The sequence below is a fragment of the Ceratotherium simum genome, chromosome 2 (assembly GCF_057802395.1).
Source record: "Ceratotherium simum simum isolate JZ-2026a chromosome 2, ASM5780239v1, whole genome shotgun sequence".
Taxonomy (NCBI): Eukaryota; Metazoa; Chordata; class Mammalia; order Perissodactyla; family Rhinocerotidae; genus Ceratotherium; species Ceratotherium simum.
Window position 1 is genome coordinate 59,035,224 of NC_141901.1, and position 21,777 is coordinate 59,057,000.

The 21,777-nt window shown below is 42.3% G+C and overlaps 1 protein-coding gene across 1 annotated transcript in view; it reads left to right on the forward strand.

The window, feature by feature from the left end:
• Window positions 1–1,334: 1,334 nt before the first annotated feature.
• Window positions 1,335–21,777, forward strand: part of VAV3 (vav guanine nucleotide exchange factor 3) — a 352,634-nt gene continuing 332,191 nt past the window's right edge. Inside the window, exon 1 of the mRNA XM_004420752.3 lies at window positions 1,335–1,702. Within this exon, the coding sequence (XP_004420809.1) occupies window positions 1,499–1,702 (204 nt within the window). The 5' untranslated portion in view covers window positions 1,335–1,498. The remainder of the gene's footprint in view (window positions 1,703–21,777) is intronic.

Sequence of the window (21,777 nt, forward strand, 5' to 3'; positions counted from 1 at the left end):
TTTTGACCTGTTTATAAAACTAATTTGGTTCATAATAGAAAATGAGCTACAGAAATGTAAAAATAAAAAGATTATCTAAAATCCCAACTGGATTGCACATTTTATTTTTATTTTGAAATTGTAAAAGAATACATCTGAAAGGGTGACCCAGGACCACATTTACAAAGAATAGCAGGAGTTCAATGTGGCTATATCTCGTAATAAATAATTTCAACATTATTTTTGGTTTTGAGGGGCAGTGGGAGTAAAAGGGGCAGAGCTAAGAGTCCCCAAAAGATTTAAGAAACGCGAATGCGCTGCTCCAGCCAGCGCACGAGTTCTGCGGGCACGTTCCAAGTTCCATTAGGGGGTCCAAAGCTTAGCCAGATCCTCACAGCTGAGGACTTAGGCTAATTACCCTCAAACCCGGTCCCGTATCATTAACGCATGCGCAGTCTGGCCGCCTGGGCTCCGAGGGCGTTTCACAGGCCTGTTTCTCCCCCGCAGGTTTTTGTGCGGTCAGTGAAGAGACCCGGACTGCGGCGATGAACAGTTCCAAGCTGGAGAGGGGAGAGGGGAGAGGGGAGAGGGGAGAGGGGAGAGGGGAGAGGGGAGAGGGGAGAGGGACACCATCTCCAAGTGAAAAACACCTCGCGTCGAAATAGGCTCGGGGGTTGGGGGCGGGTTTCCGCAGGCGTCTCCATACACGCTTTTAAGGTGCCCAAACATCCTTACGAGCAACTAACTTGGAGGAAAAGGAATTATCTGTAGGAAGAGAATTGAGGGGACAGGACGGGAAGGGGCGGGGGGGTGACGATCTCTAAAACTTTCAGCGTTGCGTTCTCAAGATGCTCTGTGGCCTTTTTCATTTCTCTGGGCAGTCCGGGTGCCCCAATGAATCCTTAGCTCCTCTCAGACCCTTTAAAAAGTTGCACTCGCTGTCTGGGGGGGTCCCAATAGGAACCTCAGGGTATTCAAGTGTTCAGCCACACTCTCCCCAAACCGGGAAGCCGTCCCGAGAGAAAATCTCCGGACGCCTGGGTTTGTGTAAGCTCCGCAAAGCTGAGGGCTCGTGGGCGGGGGCGCTGGGATCCCCTGCCCGCCCCCGTCCCCCCGCCCGGGCCACCGACCCCAGGCCAGGGCGGCGCGCGCTCTCCCACCCGCGCCTCTGGGGACTCGCAGCGGCAGCGAGAGCGGCTGGCGTGCTGGGCATGCTCAGTCGTCTGGTGCCGGGCTCGCGAGTCGGAAGCCTGTGCGCCGCCGCCGCTGAGCCGGCCGGGGCGCACGGAGAGCGCGCGCGACTCGCTGCAGCGGCGGCCGGGCGGCGGAGGACCCGGGCCGGGACCAGAGCCGAGCCCCGCGCGGGGCCCCCGACCCGCCCGCCGCAGCGCCTGCTCCCTCGCACCCTCGCAGGGAAGGGGCCGGCCGCCACTGGCGTCGGCGGGGCGCGGAGGAACCGCGGCGGCGGCGGCATCCTCTCCGCCTGCCCCGGACCGGCGGCGTCCGGTAGCCGTCGGGCATGGAGCCGTGGAAGCAGTGCGCGCAGTGGCTCATCCACTGCAAGGTGCTGCCCGCCAACCACCGGGTGACCTGGGACTCGGCGCAGGTGTTCGACCTGGCGCAGACCCTCCGCGATGGAGTCCTGCTCTGCCAGCTGCTTAACAACCTCCGGGCGCACTCCATCAACCTGAAGGAGATCAACCTGAGGCCGCAGATGTCCCAGGTAAGGAGGCGGGCGCGGGCGCCTCCGCCTCCAGCCGGCATCTCCCATTAATCATCCGGCTAATTTCTTTGTGTAAATGCAAACATCTAGGTGCGCTCAGCTTGCCCTGCCTCCCAGCCTTGTGCTTTGGGGACCACGGCTTTTCATACCTTGGCTTGAGATGGTTTAGCTCTTTAGCTGAATGCTAAAGCCCTGCGTCCGGAGATGGTATGAGGATTTCGTAAAGGCTTTCTGTGAGGCGGGAAAAAATAAGCTGTCTTAGGGTGCCCTTCACCTACTTTTGTGCGCGCGTGTGTGCAGGGCAACAAAAGGAATTTGATCCAGCTCTTTTATTTTAACGATGGAGAGGGATGAAACGAGATGATGGGGGTAATTTTGCCTTTAGTCTGTTCTTTTGCTTTGCGTTTCGTCCCCATGTTTTCTTGAAAGAGGAACCATGACATAAATGAGGACTCTAGGAAGAGGAGGGCGTTCCGGTACCGTTATCTGTGCAGGAATGACATGAGTCAAAGGAGGAAAAGGGAGCACAGCACAGCGGCTGCCCCCGAAAGCCCCTTGAGCTTGCGGCCAGCTGGCAAGCTAGATGGTTGTGTTTACAGCTCCTCTTAAGCCATGTGAGAGGGAGCGAGTCCGACCTCTCAGCAGCGACAGGAAACGAGAAGTTGCGCTCGAGATTCCGCTTTCCTTCATTCAGTGCTTGCTCAGGTGGTGGGTGCAAGCTTGGCTCCTGTGGCTGGAGCCTTGCCTGGAGGTGCCTCTCAGAGCGGTAAAAGCAACAACACAAAGCAACTCTGGAAGGCTGTGTGCGCCCTAGAGTCAACTCAGCAGTCACACCTCAGTGGACTAGGAGTTTCTAGGTCCTGTCAGCAAGTTTTCGTGCAAAAAGGAGCACACCTATTTTCTCTTTCACAATGTGAAAAACCACTTTCCACTTAAAAGGGAGATGAAAGAGTCCCCTCCATGACACATTTTAGAACTAATCCTGAATGATATGGAGTGTCAGCTACTTAGCAACCAGAGCAGTGCCTTTTACAGCGGAACTGACTTTGTATAATTTAATAGTTATGTGTTTCAAGTTAGAGCACACACATTCATCTCTTCTTCTTGTTGTCAGTGTTTCATCAGGGTCCCTCTGCACCTCAAATTCTGCATCCCTTGCCTTTCTGCCTTCAACCCGTTGGTTAGCAGTGTCCCCAAGAAAGAACAGGCTCCTAAGTGGTGAGAGCCGTGTTTTTAGAAGTGAGATAAATTATTTCATGCTCTCCCATAATCCTGGGTAGTGATTGCTAACTCCGTGGACCCCTTCAGAGTTGTCTCAATTCTGAGTATCCTTTGGAGGGGTTTAACAGATATTTCCATTAAGCTGGGAGCTGCTGTTGTGAACTAAGTGCTGTAGGGAGCTGCAGTTGGATATCCAGCCCACAGATCCCCATTTTCCACCTGGCCTGTAGCCTCAGGAGGCAGCGTGGGTCAGGATGCTTTGGCCCACCAGCAGGGAGTACAGTACTGTGCCCATTTTCTGAAACTTCAGTTTCCTGGAACCATCAGGGGTTGTTCAATAAGTTGTTTTCAATACTCAAGTTTTCTGGACAGCTGAGGATCCCCCCCCCTTTTTTTTTTTAACCTTCTAACCTTTACTTGAATGTTAACAGTGGATGAAAATCTTTTCAAATGTGTTTTTGCTCTTTCTCCTTGTAGAATAGATTAGATGTAATTTAATCTTTTTGATAACTAAAGATTGTCATTATAAGCATCATTAATGAAAATTGAGCATGTACGATGCTCTAAGAACTCTATTCCCTACTGGGGTTGCCATAATGAACACATCGAGATCCTTGCCCAAGGGAGTTATTACACTGTGCTATCAGATAAGCCACTAGGTTATGATGAGGTCAACAGCTGAATGACCTTCCTTAGGCTGTTGTGCTTTTGGGTTCTTAAGTCTGCCCAACCCTGAGCTTTTTGGTTGCAAATTCAGTACAAGTTCCTTGCTAATGTCCTATGAGTGAGAGCTTCTCTGAAAAGTCAACACTAGAAGGCTGGTACTTGAATAAGGTGATGTCTGTTTTTCTTTCTTCTTGGTTCTTGGCCACATTGCAGAGGGATAAGGTTGGGGAACAGCTGAGTGCTGGACAGGTGAGTTTGTATTATACAGGTTGTCATTAAATCCTTAAATGAGACTTAGTAAATGATTTCATTAAATAAGTTGATGTATTTAACATACCCAGCACATACTATGCACTTAATAGAAGGTCACTATTAGCAAAATTACTTAAAACATTTTTTTCTGTTATTGTCATATTAAGAGTAATAGGCTACAGTCAAAAATTTAAAACAGTTGCAAGGCCTGCAGATTCCTTTTGGGATGATATCTCTAACTATTTCTGCCTCAAACTATTCATGTATCTTTCTTGGTAAACGTTCTAGCTGATTCTGGTTGTAAAGCTCCTACCCCATCAGCTCTATTCATACTATATGGTGACTACCTGGTAACCTAGAGAAACCCTGACATGCATCCTAGCAGACTTGACTCTTCTGAGTTTAGAAAGGTCATTACTAGTACTTGTGGCTTTTGCCATGTCTAGGAGTCATTGTCTCCACCTGATTTAGGTTCTATTGAAGATATTAATTTGAAATAGACTATTTCGTGATAGCACATGATCTTCTAAGCCAGGGAATAACTGGAAGCTCTGACTTCAGAATTTTGTGGCATTTGAGACTGTTATGAACAGATGTTGACAAAAGAAATTTTAATTTATTGATGTTTTGCTTATTGCCTGTTTTTAATTCTGAAAGAGGCTATAAAATGAGTAGTCTCTTCTGATAAGAGTGTTTATCTCCAATGAGTGGATTTCTTCCATTCTCTTTATGTTAGCCTTCTGCCTTGTTTACATTAAAAAAATAACACTACAAATAATTACTCAACTATAGGTTTGAATTTCTGGGTCTTAATAAGTTAATTATCTTTCAAATTAGAATTATAAATGGGACCCCAAACTCTTACTGTTCTTCCTGGCTGTGGACTTCAGTCATTTTTGAGTCATGCCATGTTGGTAAGAGGGTGATGTTCTTCAGTTCAAAGATAACTACTTTTTTCCCCCTGCTTTAGATTTTGTTTATGATGAATTAAAGAAGTAAACATTAATCAACATTTAGTTACGCATTTAGCACGTTCCTTTTATTATAAAGAATAAAGTTAAATAAAATCCAGATGATCCATGAAAATCCAAGAAATTTGGTCTCTATATATTAGACAGATTTATTTTTCATCTAAAACAATGTTCTACCTAGGATACAAAGCACATAAGTGCTTCTGGAAGAGAAGAGCCCACCTATGATAGTAATATACCAGGAGGTGCATTATGGAAGGGTATGGCTTATGGGCTTGGTGTCATTTTTAGTGGTTAAGAAGGTCTCCATGAATGCCTATAACCAACCATAGATCTATCTTCAATGGGGTTATCTTTTTTTGTGTGTGTGTGAGGAAGATCAGCCCTGAGCTAACATCCATGCCAGTCCTCCTCTTTTTGCTGAGGAAGACTGGCCCTGAGCTAACATCCGTGCCGATCTTCCTCCACTTTATGTGGGATGCCACCACAGCATGGCCTGACAAGCGGTGCGTTGGTGCGCCCCCCAGGATCCAAACCCCTGGCCACCAGCTGCGGAGCGTGCACTCTTAACCACTACGCCATGGGGCCGGCCCCTCAATGGGGTTATCTTAATCTTACTATTTTGTAGTTTTAAATTGTGCTTTCTTCTATGTCTTATGATGGGAGTAATACATTCAATGAATTTACTGACCACTATGTATGATTTAGGTAAACTTTGAATTGTCTTAAAATGAATTATTCAGGCTTTAAGGGTTCCTTCAACAAATGTTTGTTCCTACTATGTGCAAGGCACTGTTTTAGATACTGGCTTGGAGCAGTGAAGTGCCTGCCCTGGAAGGATTTATATTTTAGTGGGGAAGATGGACAATAAATAAAGAAGCGGCTGTATAATATGATGTGCTATGAAGAGATTTGAACTCAGGTAAGAGACTAGAGTGAAATGTAATTCGATTTTATAGAAGGTAATCAAGAGAGGCTTCTCTGAGGAGGTGACAATTGAGCAGGGCCCTAAAGAGAGTGAGGGAATGCAGGAATGTGGATTTTTGAAGGAAGAATATTCCTGCCAGAGGGAATACCAAGTGCAAAAGTCCTGAGGTCCTCAAGTGGCAGGGATACTAGAGGATTGCTTTGACTAGAGTGATAGTCAAAGGGCAGATGGTGAGAAATAGTCCAACTCTGGATATATTTGGAAGGTAGAGCCAGCAGGGGTTTATTGATGGAATCAGATTAGTGGTATGAGAAGAAGGGAGGAGCCAAGAATGACTCTAGGATTTTTGGCCTGAGGAATTAGAGTGATGGAGTTGTCACTTAGTGAGATAGAGGAGACTGGATGAAGAATAGCTTTGGGGAGGGGGGTCGGGGGGGAGGGGGGAGGAAGAAGAGAAGGGTCAAAAGGAGTGAGCCATGGGGCCTTCCCGTATGTTGAGGGGAGAGAGATGAGGAGACACCTGTAAATGAGTTGAGAGGGAATGGCCATGAGGTATGAGAGAACCCAGCGGAGTGTGGTTCCAGGAAACCAAGTGAATGAAGTATTTCTAGGAGAAGGAGTGATCAGACGCGTCATGTGCTGCTGATAGGTCAAGGGAAGCAAGGATTGAGGATGGAATATTGTGTGAAGCAAAATAAAGTTTCTTGGTGACTTTGACAAAAACAGATTTGATGTGTTATGGGCAAACACTGGATTGGAGAAGAAGAGAGGAGAGGAGGAGAGGATCCAGACAGCAAGAATAGACGTCCATTTGGGAGTAATTGTGCTGTCAATAGAGCAGAAAAATGGGGTAGTGGCTAGTAGGGGAAAAGTGATCAAGAGGGTTGTTTTCTTATAGAAACTTTATTTTATACCTATTAAAAGTTCTTTTAGGTTTAGACATTTTATCATATGACACATATGTATATATGTGTATGTGTGGAAAAAATAAATATGTGCGTATATAAGGAAATATAAGTGAAATAAATTTGTATTCCTAAAACAACTTTTCACTGAATACCATTTCCTCTCATTCATTGATTTCCATGTTTTTTTCACATAATATTTTACTCTGAGCACCAAATGTTGCTGATGCAGCATTTCTAAAAGAATACACCGCTCTTGTCCCCAGGATTTCCTTCCAAGCTACTAATAAGCAGTTGGGTTTTGATACTGTTACTACTTTTTAAAAAAAGTTAAAGAGAACTTTATTTCTGCTATACATAGCTGTCCGTTGTTTTAAAAACTGTGATTATAATAGTTTTAGCATTAAACTGTACATTCCAAATACATGTCTGCACTCCCTGCCCCCCAAACAAGGTGGTGCCGTGTGAAGATTGCCAGGCTACAGCAAAGGGCGGAAAAAAGGCTGTCATTGTCCAAAAAGAGCGGTGTGCCAGGTCACATTTTTAGTCAGTTCAGAATAATGTCATTATTTAGTCTTTCTTCTCAGAAGTCAGTAACCTCTTTGCCATTTGTTAGATTATTCTCTTGGATAATCTGCCAGATAATTTTAAACTTGACATCAATCAAGAGCTTTTCATGTGAAGTAGTTAAGGCATGTTACAGCATCTTAAGCACTTGTTCTGTCTGCATACTTGGTGGCTTACTCTGGGTTCTCTAGGAACCAGAGCCTGGGATAAAAGATGGAAGTGCTGAAACTTTACTGGTGAGGTACAATCCCGTGGTGCCAGGATGAGGAAAATAAAAAATTGCCTTTTTTTTTTTTTCCTTAAGATGGGGAAAATTATATAATGTTTGTAATGCAAATGAGGTTGATCCAGTATTGATCACTGATTTCGTAATTTTCAAATACAACAGACCCTTTTTAATATAATTTTTTTAAACTCGGTGGCAGTTGACATTGCCTTTTCCTTTCCTCCTGAAACTCTTCCTTAACTCTCACTACGCTACACTCACCTTGTTCTCTTATACCTTTTACGGTTCCATCTCAGTTTCCTTTACTGGCTTCTCTTTATCTAAACATTCCTTAAAAATTTTAGAATTTTCTCCTTCATTGTCTTTTTTCATATTCTCTTCCCTATATCACCTCGTGACACTGTGGTGTTACCAGCTTTTCATACCTTGGTGGACCCCAAATTCATGTCTGCCCAATTTACACCTCCACCTCTATTGCTACAGTCATTGCATGGATGGAGGGATGAGGATCACATGATCAGACTTCATTGTAGAAAGTTCACCCACAGCAGAGTGAAGGATGAATTGGATGGGGCAGAATTGGGCATGAGCAAGACTGCTGCTGAAGTTCAGTCAAGGGAGGATGAGGCCAGTGAAGGCAAGGCCAGGGAAAGGGTGGGCATGGTGAGATAGAGAGGAACAAAGAAGATTAAAGCGATAATGAAGAGTTGGAATGGACAAGACTTTGGAACCTCTTAGATGCGGTGAGTGGAAAATATGTAGGATGCCTCAGGTTTCAGGCTTGGGTGTCTGGGGGGATATAAAGGAGGTGCAGATTTCAGAGGGACAGGGAGCGCATTCAGTTTTGGATGTGGAGTTTGAAGTGATTAGCAGTTATCTTCTGTATTCTTAGTTTCAAGCATCCTACTCTCTTACTACTCCTTTCTTTCTGGCTTATTCTACTAATACCTAAAATCCAATGATCTTTTGAACTCTTGGTCCTACCACCTCTTCACTGCCTTCATGTCTTCATTTCCTTCCTACTCAGCTTAAATACCATAGCCATTATAATTACTTCTGGCTTCTCTTGGTTTGTGATGCTCATTTGGGTAAACTACAACCCTGGTTAAATCCAGCTCTTACTCCCTGCCTGCAATTTGGCTGCTGAACCTGTTGGAGGAAAACCCATACCACGCTGACTGTTCTCACTTCAAATTCGTGAACCCTACCCTCAAGTGAGCACCATAGCTACCCAGCCATCTGATTACGTTTCTCTAGACCAGACGTTCTCAAAGTATGGTCTGGGGACTCCTGGCAGTGCCTGAGATGCTTTCAGTGGTTCCATAACGTCAAAAACTCTTTTTACATAATATTTAGACAATATTTGCCTTTTCTCACTCTAATTTTCTCACAAGCGTATGGTGGAGTTTTCCAAAGGCTGCATGATGCTGCTGATGTCATTGCTGTGTTTGACAATGGATTATGTGCTTGTGTGTATTTTAAAGATTTCTCAGTTTAGGATTCTAGTATTTAAATGTTGATAGATGTAACCCCCATAAACAAAAGCTGCTGAGGGTTCTTGATAAGTATTTTTTAAGAATGTAACAGGGCCCTGAGACCAAAAAGTTTGAGAACTGCCCTAGACCGTTCACTTTCTGACTCTCCCAGATGTCTGTTTGATGTCTGGGACTTTTCTTCTTGAACCTCCTTCACCTCCATCTCCATTCTTCATCTCGACTGGTGACCTTGCTTCCTATTCCACTGAGAAAACAGATGCAGTCGGAGGAGAGCTTCCTCAGGCTCCCACCTTCTTGTATCTGTGCCCATGGATGATACTTGCTCTCCTGTTCTGTAGGTGACTTATTAGTGCTCTTAGCAAAGACCAATTCTTCTTTCCCTCTGTCCCCGTGCTTTCCTACATCATCATTTCTCTCCTGGACCTTTGCATTAGCATGCACATATGCTATTAGTTCCCTCATTTGATGCAGGATATATTTTCAAGGTAGAGCCACAAAGACTTGCTGAACATTGGATGTGATGGAGAGTGACTAAGGACTCCTAGGGTTTACCTGAACTATTGGGGCAGGTGGTTATTCAATCATATAGCTGTTGAATGGTTCCCTATGGACCATGAGATAAAATCTAAACTCCTTAGTCGGCATGCAGGGGCCCATAGCCTGGTCCTGCTTCATCTCTCAAAGCTCTCCGTGCTCCTGATGTTTTTGTGGTTTCTCGATGACCTATGCTGTTAAATGTCTCTGTGCTTTTGCATATGCCCATTTCTCTGCTTGAAATGCTCTTTTTCCTTTGTCTGATTGAAGATTTGGTTCAAGAGTCACCTTTGCAATGAGGGCTTCCCGATTCCTCCCCCAGGTGTGGCTGATCGCGTGCTGCTTTGTGCCACACTATGGTGTACATAGGTGGGGCGCAGCATTCCTTGCACTGTTTTGCAATATTTTTCCTATCTGTCTCCCTTCCAGACTGTGGCCTGCTGGAGGCTGCCATAGGCTTACTCATTTATATACATCTCTAGAAGTTGACACAGGGATTCATGCATAATATGCATACATAAATAGGCATAAATTAAATTCATTGATGGATTGAAAATGATGACTGTTTACTACCTTTTCAAACAAATATATGTAAATTTTAATAATAAGATGTGTTTGACTTTTAATGACATAGTGCTTCACATCTGTTCAGTAAGTGGCATTACTAATAACAGCAGATAACTTTACCACTTACCACCTCAGTGACTTTCAGAAAGTGACTGAACCTGTCTGTTCTTTAGCTTCCTCATCTCAAAAATAGGCATAACAAAAATACCTCCTAAAGTGGTTGTGAGGACTAAATGAATGAATTAGCCCTGTGACTGGCACATAACAAATGATCAATGTTAACTGTTTTTACTATAATTATTACTATTGCTTCTGCAGAAACATATGAGGCAGCGTGTTAACATCTTCCATGCATTGTCTCATCTAATTGTCACAATGCCAGGAAACAGGCACTATTATTTATCCCCATGTGATAGATATATTCTCAGGCTAAGAGGAGTTAGTAAGTTGTACTAACAAGATTAGAATTGGAACATTTAAAGAGAGCCGAGTTCCCGTCAGCAAGGCTATTGGCACATCTGAATGTGAACTGCAAAGAATTTTTTTTTTCACTGTATTGCTCTCTTGTGGCGTTCCCTTGGAGATATGTTCTCTAGTTTTGTGGCTGTTGACAATAGTACCTTCATACTAGTCAGATGTTGAGTAATAATTTTGGTTCAATGTGTTGAATGTATCAACTGGATGATTTTATACATGTTTATCATACTATTCAGTGTAAAATGGGAGATAGAACTTTGACAAGTATATCATGGGGAAAGGATATAGAATCAGATAGCAAAACTGAGGAAGTTAATGAGAGGAAAGGAGAAAATGAGTGTAGTTGGTCCTTTTTGGCCTTTTAATACTGTGCCTTGTGACAGTTGGGTCTCCAGCACATGGTTTAATGCTGTACTCTTTTTTTTTTTTTTTAATGTTCTTAAGAAGATTTTATTTACTTGAATATTTGTTGAGTTAGCCGTGACGAGTGTTAATGCTCTACTCTTGAGTGGGGTCAGGAGTGCCTACATTTCCCTGGGCAGCAGGAATGCCATTGTTTTAAATGGCACACTTTCAAATGATCGTCTTTTTTTTTTTTTCCTGTGTTATAGCCATTCTTCTTGTAAATTCACAGACACCTCTTATTAGCTGTTATTTAGAAAATTATTATATCCCACTTTTTTTTTCCTGTTAACACAGACCCTGCATGGTGTTAAGGCCAGTCACAAGTTTACATTCTCCCTTTCCCCAATCTTGAGCATTTAGTGGAAGAACAGCAAAGAAGTAGCTACTTTTGATTTTCATGGAAAATTATTTTAGAATTGTATTTTGTGCTGCTATCTGAATGTGCTTTCAAAATATGTGTTGCAAGAAGTGTAGTCAGCTTTTGAGTTGCTTGCTTAACAGGAAGCCAGCAGGATATGCTGCTCACGTGGGAGTTCTCTAAAGGGTCAATTAATATGGAATATTTAATGAAACACTTGATACCTTCCATGATTTTTAAAGTGCTTGTCTTAAAATAGATCTGTAACAGCTGATCTGAATAAACAAGTATTGTGCCTCTATGCCCACTAGCATCAGGAGCCTTTTCCTAAGAATGTGGGGCAGCGTGGTTTAATGAAAAGACTTTAGGCCAGGAGTCAAGAGACCCGGGTTCTAGCCCTAGCCCTGTTTCTAACATGTAACCTTAGCAAATTCCTGCTTCTTTTTGTCACTGCCTTCCATACTTAGAGCAATAATAGCAAATACTTACATATATAATAATATATGCTATATATTATAATATATATAATGTATATTATAATATAACATAATGTATATTAATATATACAATACATATGCTAAATAGCAGCTGAAAGTTTTTACACTTATTTAGATCTCATTTAGGAGGCATTATGGTTTTGTGAAGAGAGCTTCAGGATAAGGCAGAAATGTTTGAATCCCAGCGCTGGCGCTTAAGAACTCTGTGACCTTGGGAAAGTTATTTTACTTGTTGAGTCTCCATTTCCTCATATAGTAGGTAAGAAATAGTAAAACCTACTTTGCAGGCTTGTGGTGAGAATTAAATAATATTTATAAAATGCCTGGGGCATAGTAGATATTCAGCAAGATGTTCTTTCTTTCCTCCTCCGCCCCCTTGATCCTCCTAGGTCTAAGAGGCAGGAAGAACAAGATCTTATCACTGCTTTACAGAGAAGGAAATTGAGATGTGCACTGGCTAAAGGACTTTTCTCAAGGTCACACAGCCAGGAAGTGGTGAAGACAGGACTTGAGTCCAATTGTCCTAATTTCAAATTCATTGAAGTTTCCCATTCCTGCTACCAAGCTCAATGGATAGATCGTGATTTGCATGAGGAAATGACTGGGAAAATGCTTGGAAAAAAATCTGCTCTGCAAATGTAAAATGACATTGTGTTATTATGCACTGAAATTTACTGTATTTAAAATAGAACCATCTAAAATAATGAAACCAGTTTTCACTTATTTTAGAGTCTGATTATCTAGTTCCTGGATTATTTGCTGTTTGGTAATTTCATAGCTCTTCTGCTTTCTGTTTGGTTCTGTTTTTCATGGGCATTTGTGCATGTGAGTTGATTAGTTAATTAAATCATCAGTTTGTCTACTAAATATTAGATGCTGAGGATTCAAAGGTGAATAAAACTTAGCCCCTGACCCTGTGTTGCTTTTAAGCCACACAGCATGGATTTTTGCCTCAGACACGCCCTGTAAACCAGGGGGATGGGAAGGGAGATTGAGTTAGAGTGAATGGGCACATGTTTGGTGGGTGGGTAATGCTTTTTTGGATGCATTGTTAATTTTGCTGATGTGCAGAGTATGACACTAACACCACAAATGGATTGTGCGTGTGTGTGCATGGCTCAAGGTATTTCTCTCCTTTCTGTAGACTATTTGTCTAGTACCTCCTACGTGCAGGGCACTGAAGGCATAAAGATAAATCATATGAAGTTTTTGCCTTTGGGGGGCTGGGAGAAACCAGATTTGACCTTGGAGTCAGGCTTTTGCAAGAATGCAGAAAGGAAGTCAGTCACTGGATGCTAGGTGGGTGCAAAAGTGCTTGCAGCTAGGTGAGAGAGATGAGACCAGGAAGAGGACAGAGACATGAGTGGTTACTAGAGAGGAAGAAGGTTTGAGAAAGAAAACTGGGTGGGGAGAGTGTGTGTGCGATGAAGAATGTGTAAAGACATTCAGACCTCAGTGATGTCCCCAACAAGACAGTTATTCTGAGCAATGATGAAATATCCTTAATGACATTAGTACGGAACATGGCTGTTACTCTTTGCATTTGGCAGTGAAGGTGTTAAATTATGTTTCTTTAGTGTGTGGCCTGGAGCAACAGATGATGGCCTATTCTCTTGAATATCTTAAAAGCTGGGGGAGCAGAGACTGCAGAGAGTCAAACTGCTTAATGGACCTCTAAAGTAGAGTGTTGAAAGGCAGAGGCCTTCTGTCTCTCTCTCTCCCCCCATCCCTCTCTCTCCTCCTCCCTCCCCCTTCCTCTGCCTCCCCCTCTCCTCCCCTCCCCTCCCCCTGGCTTGCCACCTCTCATCCCTCACACCTACTGAACCATTCATTATCCTCCCAGTGCTCTTTAGTTGATGGATGTCTCTTCCTTCTCTGGGCCATTTGTTCTTGGCTGCATACTGCTAAGTGCTTTCTAAATAGTGAGCAGCCTTTCCACTTTTACCCCGAATCCCCTTCACTTTCTGTGACATCAGATGGGCCAGTTACCCCAGCGTGGGAGCACCCTCGTCCACGGGCTTTCCTGCTCTTGCTTATGAGCTGAAGAGAGCTGTTGGAGAAGTCAGCACACCGGGTGCGTCTGGCTCACCAACCTGTTTTTGCTGTCTGGCTTCACTGCAGCTTGACACTGCTTTTACTCACCTCTTTGCAATGCCTCATGTCACCCTCTGGGCTTCTTCTCATTCCTCTAGCCATAGTCCAGCCCTCTGCACCCCGGACACTCTGAGTCCCCAACTCTTCACCTCCCTGCAAGTTCACCTGGTCCTCATCATTGCCACTCAGTCCTCCTGAGTCTTGGCTTGTCCTCAGTCTGTTCTATCCACTCCCCACTGGTGGTGACCATTATTACTGTTACTAGAAGTAGCAACTGTCCCAAACTTTACAAATTACATTTATACACATTTTTTTGCCTTTTTCTTGGGAGAGAGTTTTGGGTCTTGAAGGGAATGTTTAAGAAATTAGAATCCCAGAGAGGACCAGGTGTTATGAAAACTTCGATTCTGAGAAGTTGGCCACTGTTCACTAGAGGTACTTTTTTGGTTTGTGGTCTCCAGAACCCAGTGGTGCACTTGAGTGAGCATCTACCGATGAACCAGAAGCTCTCGAGTACACCATTTTTATTTCTAGCAGTAATGAGACTGCCTGTCTCCTCTTGCGACCAGCTCGCAGCATCTGCTTATTTTTGCAAGCCTTTTTTTTTTTTTTCGGTAATGTTATCATTCAATGAGTGCAGCTTTCACTTAATCATATATGCAGTGCCTGACAGGGAAAGGATAATTCTGTCACTTATTGATACTCCAAAATGTAGATTCGGCAGAAGATTATTAAATTCCCTGGCATTTGACCTTCAAATATGAGAAAGCATTTGTTGGCTAAAGGAATTTAGTAAGCTTAGACCACAGTCAGCCACACAAGAAATGCTTGAGCTCAGATTATTTATGATGATGGTATAGTTGGAAATAGGACCTTGCCTTTGGCCATAAACTGTACTTGGGGGTTCAGTAGAATATAGCAATTCATTCTCGGGGGCAAGCAGGAATTGAGATCTCTGGAGCTCAGAATGAGCACTAACATAGAAGAATTGGGTGCTTTCAGAGACACCGTATAAGGAGAGAATGTGACATAATTGCTGTTAACATCAGTTTTATCCCTGTGGATTCTAAAACGTGAAGCTGGACTTTTGAGAGTATTTATGCGGTGGCTCTGATAGTTAAATCTTTATTGAATTCTCAATCTTTTTGAAGATATAGTTCTATTTAACGACCTTAGTTAAGAGAAGAGTAATGAGAAATTTGGTAAAGGATCTAATTTTTCCCTTCCATGTTTAATAAATGGTTCACCAGTTTCAATGATGCATATAAACTAATTTCTTACCAGTCTGACTGGCACTAAGCTATTTGGCATCCTTGCCCATTTGGCAATGGCCTAAATCCCTCCTGGGCGTTATATAAAATAAGCTAAGTGGAAAAATGCATTAAAAAAAATAAAGTCCTCACCTCCCTGTAGAAGAGCTAAAATAGATTTCTTAAACTCTCTGTAAATACAATAAGCTAAACTTCATTTATGCTAACCTTTAGCAAGTTCCTAGATTCTGACTTCAAGCCTAAGGACTTGTAATTTACACACTATTCTAACAAACTTGTGAGGCAGTGTTGTGTAGTAGAAAGCGCATGAGCCCTGGGTACTTCAGCCTGGCTTTGAATCCTAGCTATGCCACTTACAATGTTGGGCAACTTAGCCACTCTGATCTTAGGTTTCCACATTTATAAAATATAAGTGATAATACCTATTTGCAGTGTTGCAAGGATGAAGTTAATTGAAGTAATGCACATTCAGTATTTGGCCCTTAGAAAGTACTCAATAAATGTACCATTCCTTTTCGTTAAGCCTGTTTTTTTTTAAGTCTAAGGAGATCACAGGGTGAAAGTTAAAAAGAGAAAGAGGGACAGCTGAAAGTTAAGTTGGCAGTAGCAAAAACTATAAATCATGGACTCAAGAACTCAAAAACCATGTTAATTTTCTAGAGTGCAGACAAAGTAATTCACATACTGCACAGGGCTCTGGGGAAGGATGGTCCTGTTTGAATGGACTGTTACAGTAACTGATTATATTGTTCAAAGAGTTATACAGTTATGGAACTGGAAAAGTCCTTAGAGATAATTTTAGCTCAGCTCCTTGATTTTAAAAATGAGCGGTCTGAGGCCTCTGATACGTGCAATGATTTGACCAAGGTTACTTGGTTTCCTGAATCATAGTGCATTACTTTTCTCATAATAGAACACTAATGACCCAGGTCCTCAAGAGAAGTTTAAATCATATTAATCCTTTTTTAAAACTCTTCAAGAAAGATTGGAAAATGCTTAGGTTCAGACTTTCTCATGTGAAGTACTTGTTACAAAGACCTTATTCCCTCTCATTCATTCATCTATCTATCTATCTGTCTATCTGATACAGTAGTATAGGGGAATCAGTGGGAATGGGGATACAAGGGCTCAGACTTTGGAACTCAGAATGTCCTGAGAGAATTGACAATGCATTGAAAAATGATTAAATAATTTAAAATTGTGAAATCAGAGATCTGATGCTTAAAGGAGTAAAATCCTCAGCTATCCAGCAACTTTGCCATCCAGAATTACTCATTTCCTAAGAGAGCCGAAGTTTTGCTATTTTAAACCTGATAATACAGTGTGTCTCAAATTCCTGAGAATATGGATATTCATTTATGATGACACCAAAACATATATTATTTCTCCTAGATTGTGCGTTCCAGGAAATTGAGGACCATTTGTTCTTCAACTTTATGTTCTTAGCTCAGTAACTGGCACACAGTGAGAGCTCCTATGAATGGCTATGGAATAACTATTCAATGAGTCCCTAACATTAGCCTTAATATTGGTTGGACAAGAATGCCAGATTTTATTGTGTCCTTCTTCTTAATCACAGGATGCAAAAGAATATAATCAATATTCTGCTAGTTGTCTTGCAGTGGGAGGCAGCATGGTATATTGAAAGAGTATGGACTGTAGCATCAGACAGGCCTGGATTCATATCGTACCCCACTAGCTGAGCATCTTAGTATCTCTCAGCATCTTAGTTTTCTTGCTGTGAAAGAGGGATAGTTCTTCCCATGGAGTGTTGCGAAGAGCAGGTGAACTCAGATGGGCAAAATACCTAGCACAGCACTGGGGACATAGGAGGCACTTAGTGATAATGCGAGAGCCTTTCTCTTCTCCTACTCCATCCTCTAAGCTTTTCACGGCTCAGGGCTTTTCCTATTCTTTTGGAATAACATTTTGTTGATCTATGGCAGATTTTTCTTTTCTGTTGTATTCTATTTTTCTGCAGATATTTTGTTTAGACTGATGAATCTAAGCCTTAGACTATTATGACTTTAAAAAAATTTAATTTACATAGTTTTATCTATCTGTTGGTGATTTTATAGGTGACAGCTGTGATCTAACAAAAAAGAAAAGCAACACCGCCTAAAATTGGGAGACCTGTATTCAAATTCTGGCTCTATCACTAATTAGCTTTGTGGTCTCTGAGCCTCTGTTGCTCATTTTCTCTGTGATAATTAGGGGGTGGCATTGTGTAGTGAAAAGAACATGGGCTTTAGAGGTCAAATTTTAGATATGCTACTCATTAGCTGTATAATCCACTGCGGGCTCTTTCACTCCTGTCTCTGTTTCCCCAGCTGCCTCTTGAGAACAATACTGTCTATGCATAGATTGTTGTGAGGATTAGATGAGATAATATATGACAAGTTCCTGCCTCTGAGCTTTGCTCATTGTGAACTCTTAATCAGAGAGTGGCAATAACAATCCTTTCACTAAATACGGTTATGGTTAGTATTATTAATGCCTGTTTCCCTAGGTGGTTGAGAAATTCAGTAAGAGAACATAATTATTACAGCTGAAGAATTTTAGAAAAGACTGATTAACTTTCTCAGGATCACATAGGAAGTGATAATGGAGTAGTATGTAGCTGTGAAAATGATGAATAGTCCGCCTTCTTAATATGCTCCCTGTTTATGTAATCAGCTGCTTGAGTTACTTCCAGTTCTTCTCTTTTATAGAAAGCGTGATTATAAATGTCCTTGTACAGGTTATTCCTCCCTTTTGCATTATTTCCTTCAGCTGTATTTTCCAAAGTGAGATTTCTAGGTCAAAGGTTATAAACATTTTTGCAGCTCTTGTTAACATACTGCCAGGTAGGTTGCAGAGAAATATTTCTAATTGACAATAAAGGGCAAATTTCCAAAGTCTTGGTTAAAAACAAAGACTTTGGTGTCATTTAGATTTGATTCATATCTCAGCCATTTATTTGCTGGATGGCTTTGAGCAAGTTACTTAACCTCACTAAATGTTTTCTTATCTGTAAAATGGGTTACAAGTAGCTCCCTCACGATATCTGTCAAGTACTTAGTTGGTGCAGGGTGTTTGGTGCTCAGCCTTCATTGTCTGTGTTGAATCTATCTGTGCTCCTCCTCCACCCCATCATCTTTCACTTGGCCCACTGTCTCCTAATTGGTCTCCTATGTATATTCCACCCTACACCAATGCATTCTCCCAACTGCATCTTCATTAATCTTCAAAAACAAAAACACAGAAATCTGAGCATGCAAACCCTTTTATAACTCTTAGGATGCTTCCCCGTGCTCTGAGGGTGAAGTCCAAAATCCTGAATAAGACACTTTGTGATCTGACCCTGCCGTCCTCGCCAGCCTCGACTCCCCTTTCTCTTGCTCATTCTCCTGCAGCCGTGTTGGGTATTTTTCCGTTCCTAAAGTTTGTCACCCCATCTTTTTCCTCTAGACTAGGAACTTGCCATGTTTCTTGGTTTTTAAGTTCCGCTTATTTTTATACAGCTCATCATCCTTAGAAATATTTTTTTTCAGGATTGATTTTCTTGCAACCTAGGCCTCATAATGGCAGGGCCACTTAGATTTCATGCATTGCTGAATTCCCAGGGACCAGCACAATGCCCAGCACGTAGTGCTTAATAAATCTTTAGGAATGTATAAGTAACTAAATACATAATAACTGTTGTTATTATTAGCAATAAACACAGGAGAGAAGAATTTAGGTAATTTTGTTAAAAGCTTTTGTGATTTCAAATTGCTCTGTGAAACTAAATATCTAGGTGTTTTCCAAGAACCTTTTAAAAACCCAAATGTACCTTATACTTAAGATCTTGCCTATTTTTTTCTTGTATAGTCTTTCACGTTAATGAGGGCCAGTCTCATGAGAAGAGGGCAAGCACTTGTAGCAAGCGTAGTTTAGCTATGAGCAGTTTTTCATCTTCGCCAACACTCTTCATCCAAGACCTGTAATAACATTACCTGAACCCTCCAGGAGGCTGGGCAGAGAATCATCTTGAGCCAAATAGCAGAAGGACTTAATGACGAAGATGAGCATTCCTAAGAGATTAGATTATGCCCCGTACATTTCCTTGCACTTGAGACTGCCAGCCATTTTGGTTTGCGTTTCCCAGAAGTGCAAGCTGTTTTATATCACACTGTTAACTTCTGCAAGTTCAGAACTGCATTTTTTTCATTCAGAAGTGGAGTTCATTCTTTCATTCTCATCCATTCAACAAACATTTATTGCACCCATACTATAGTCAAAGCTCTGATTAGGCACTGAATATATAACAAAGAACTCAGGTCATAAGAGAGGTATAATTTGGAGGATAAACTCTGTCCCCATACTTCATGTTTCCCTGTGGAAGAACTTCTGTTAAAGTAATCCCTGGGTATTAAGAGTAATTCCTGGGTATATGTGACTTGGGTGCTTCTGGGTCTTCTCTTTGAGACCTTCTTACTTGCAAAGAGGGTGGTGGTTTTCTGGTCTACTCTGGTTCATAAGGTAAGCTAAGGAGAGCTGGTTCTGTCTTCAAGGGGGAGGCCTACAGTTTTTTTGGGGAGTGGAGAACAAGAGGAGAGCCTGCATCCCTAAGCCACACTTTCCAATATATATTAGCTTTTATCGATAAAAACATTCACATTTTCATCTGATTTCTGTATCTATGGCTCATTGGGTTTCTCACTGAGTAGGAAAGGGGAGCATTTATTATTGGACCTTGGGGGACGGTGAAGCTTATGGTGGCCCAGCCCACAGGCAAGGGACTGTCTTAACCAGGCACAGCTGTTTGTGGGTCCTCAGGCCTTAGCAAGTGCAGGCCGCATGGATCCTAGCTGCGCTGTGTGGGTGAGCTGAGGCACTTCTTTGGGTTTTGTAGGTTCAGCATGGACTGGTGTTGCTGGTGAGGCCGATCCCTTGCTGGATCTTTTCAGTCATTTGGGGTGGAATAGCATTGACTGCTTTTATTGTGTTTCAGTCAAAGCTGCAGGCCAGGACTTCAAATTGCAAAAGTGAAAAAGTTTCAAGAGTGCTGTTGTGTGAGGTTTCTCCTATAAATTGTGAGAATGAGGCCAAGGTAGAAGTGATAAATTGGCTTCAGCACATTCCCTTAATTTCATTCCAGGCCAAAGGAAGGCCCTGGAGAGACTAATCTTATGTAATTTTGTAGTTTATCTAAGATCTTAATGGACCACCTATCATACAACCAACCTCAACCCACCCACCTCAAGCAGACCAAGAAAGTATCCTCTCTGCAGATGAGCTGGTCTCAAAGACAGTCCCCGGAAGGAGCCGAGCTATATCCTGCCAAGGGGGACTGAAGTGTTCCTCTAGTACTCTAACAGAAATTCCTCCACCCTGGATTTGTTGATTATATAAATTCCAGCCATTGGATCATAGAACTGTGGCTTTGCTTATCTAAGAGTTACAGATTTTCTTACCAAGCAAATAAAAAGGAATGGGAGCATCCTTGTTGAAGAAGTGTGTTCGTATTCTTGGGTTTAAATAGACAAATGAGTCATTGAAATTATTAGAAACCTAAACGTTAAGAAGATGATTACAAAGGCCTGTGCCAGCAATGCTCAGATTCTAGAGATAGGTTTTCTTAGGCAATCAAGGAGGAACTGGAGTGGTTTGAAAAATATGCTTTGGTCTTATCAGAAGAGGAGCAGTGGTAGACTGAAAAGACTAATTAGGGGAAAGGAGCAAAAGAGAAAGCTAGGAGAAAGGTTCACAATTTATGAGAGGTAGGAAGGGGAAAATGAGATCTTAAGCGAGGATAGACAGAAATAAAAAGGAAAGAAGATTCGCTTGAACGGTACTGATTAGAAAGGGCAATGGACCTGCAGAATACAGTGAGAGGAGTGGGACAAGATCTGAAAGGTTGTTACAAGGATCCGGAGAATATTGCAAAGTGCATCTTTAAAGATTCAGCTAGAGTTTGAAGTAAGAACAGCTGGAAACTTGATTTGCATAGCTCAGGGCAGGGAATGGTTTTGCATTTTGTGCACTGTATAAAGATTTTTGCTAGTAGACGTTGAAATGCAACTGACTTTCTTTTTGCTGTGGAACCTGGCCAGAGTTTACGTGTGCCCTGAGCGGGCACCATCTTCTCATATGTATAAATCATTCTTCTGTCCCATTGGGCTTGTGGTGGTGGCCCTGGGATAGCAATACCAAGTGGTTACAGAAAATTTGCATTTGAGAGGAAAATCCCTGAGAGATCAGCACAAAATACTGAAGGGTTGATTAAGTGAGTTTCAAGGCGAAGGCGAAGTTACTGTAATTGGGCAAGCAAGTATCACCTGTGCCCTGAAGGCTCATGCCCAGGTTCTTTATGGAGTTAGGATTCTAAGGGAAGGCATGAGACACATTCTAGGGGAGCCAGCCCAGGCCTGGTTAGATGTGGCCTGATGAGAGTAACCTCCTGGCTGGGATTATCTAACTCAGGAAGTAAACTATTCATTTCTACCATCAGTGATAGCTCTATAGTGAAAAAGAAGGGAAGGGAGGAGCCTCTGAATCTTAAAAGAAAATGGGATCAGCAGAGATAGATTAAATATCAGGGATAAGCCCTACTTCTGGCCAAAAAGAAAAAACATAGGGAGGACCTCATCATTAAAATGCCTGGGGAATTCTACGG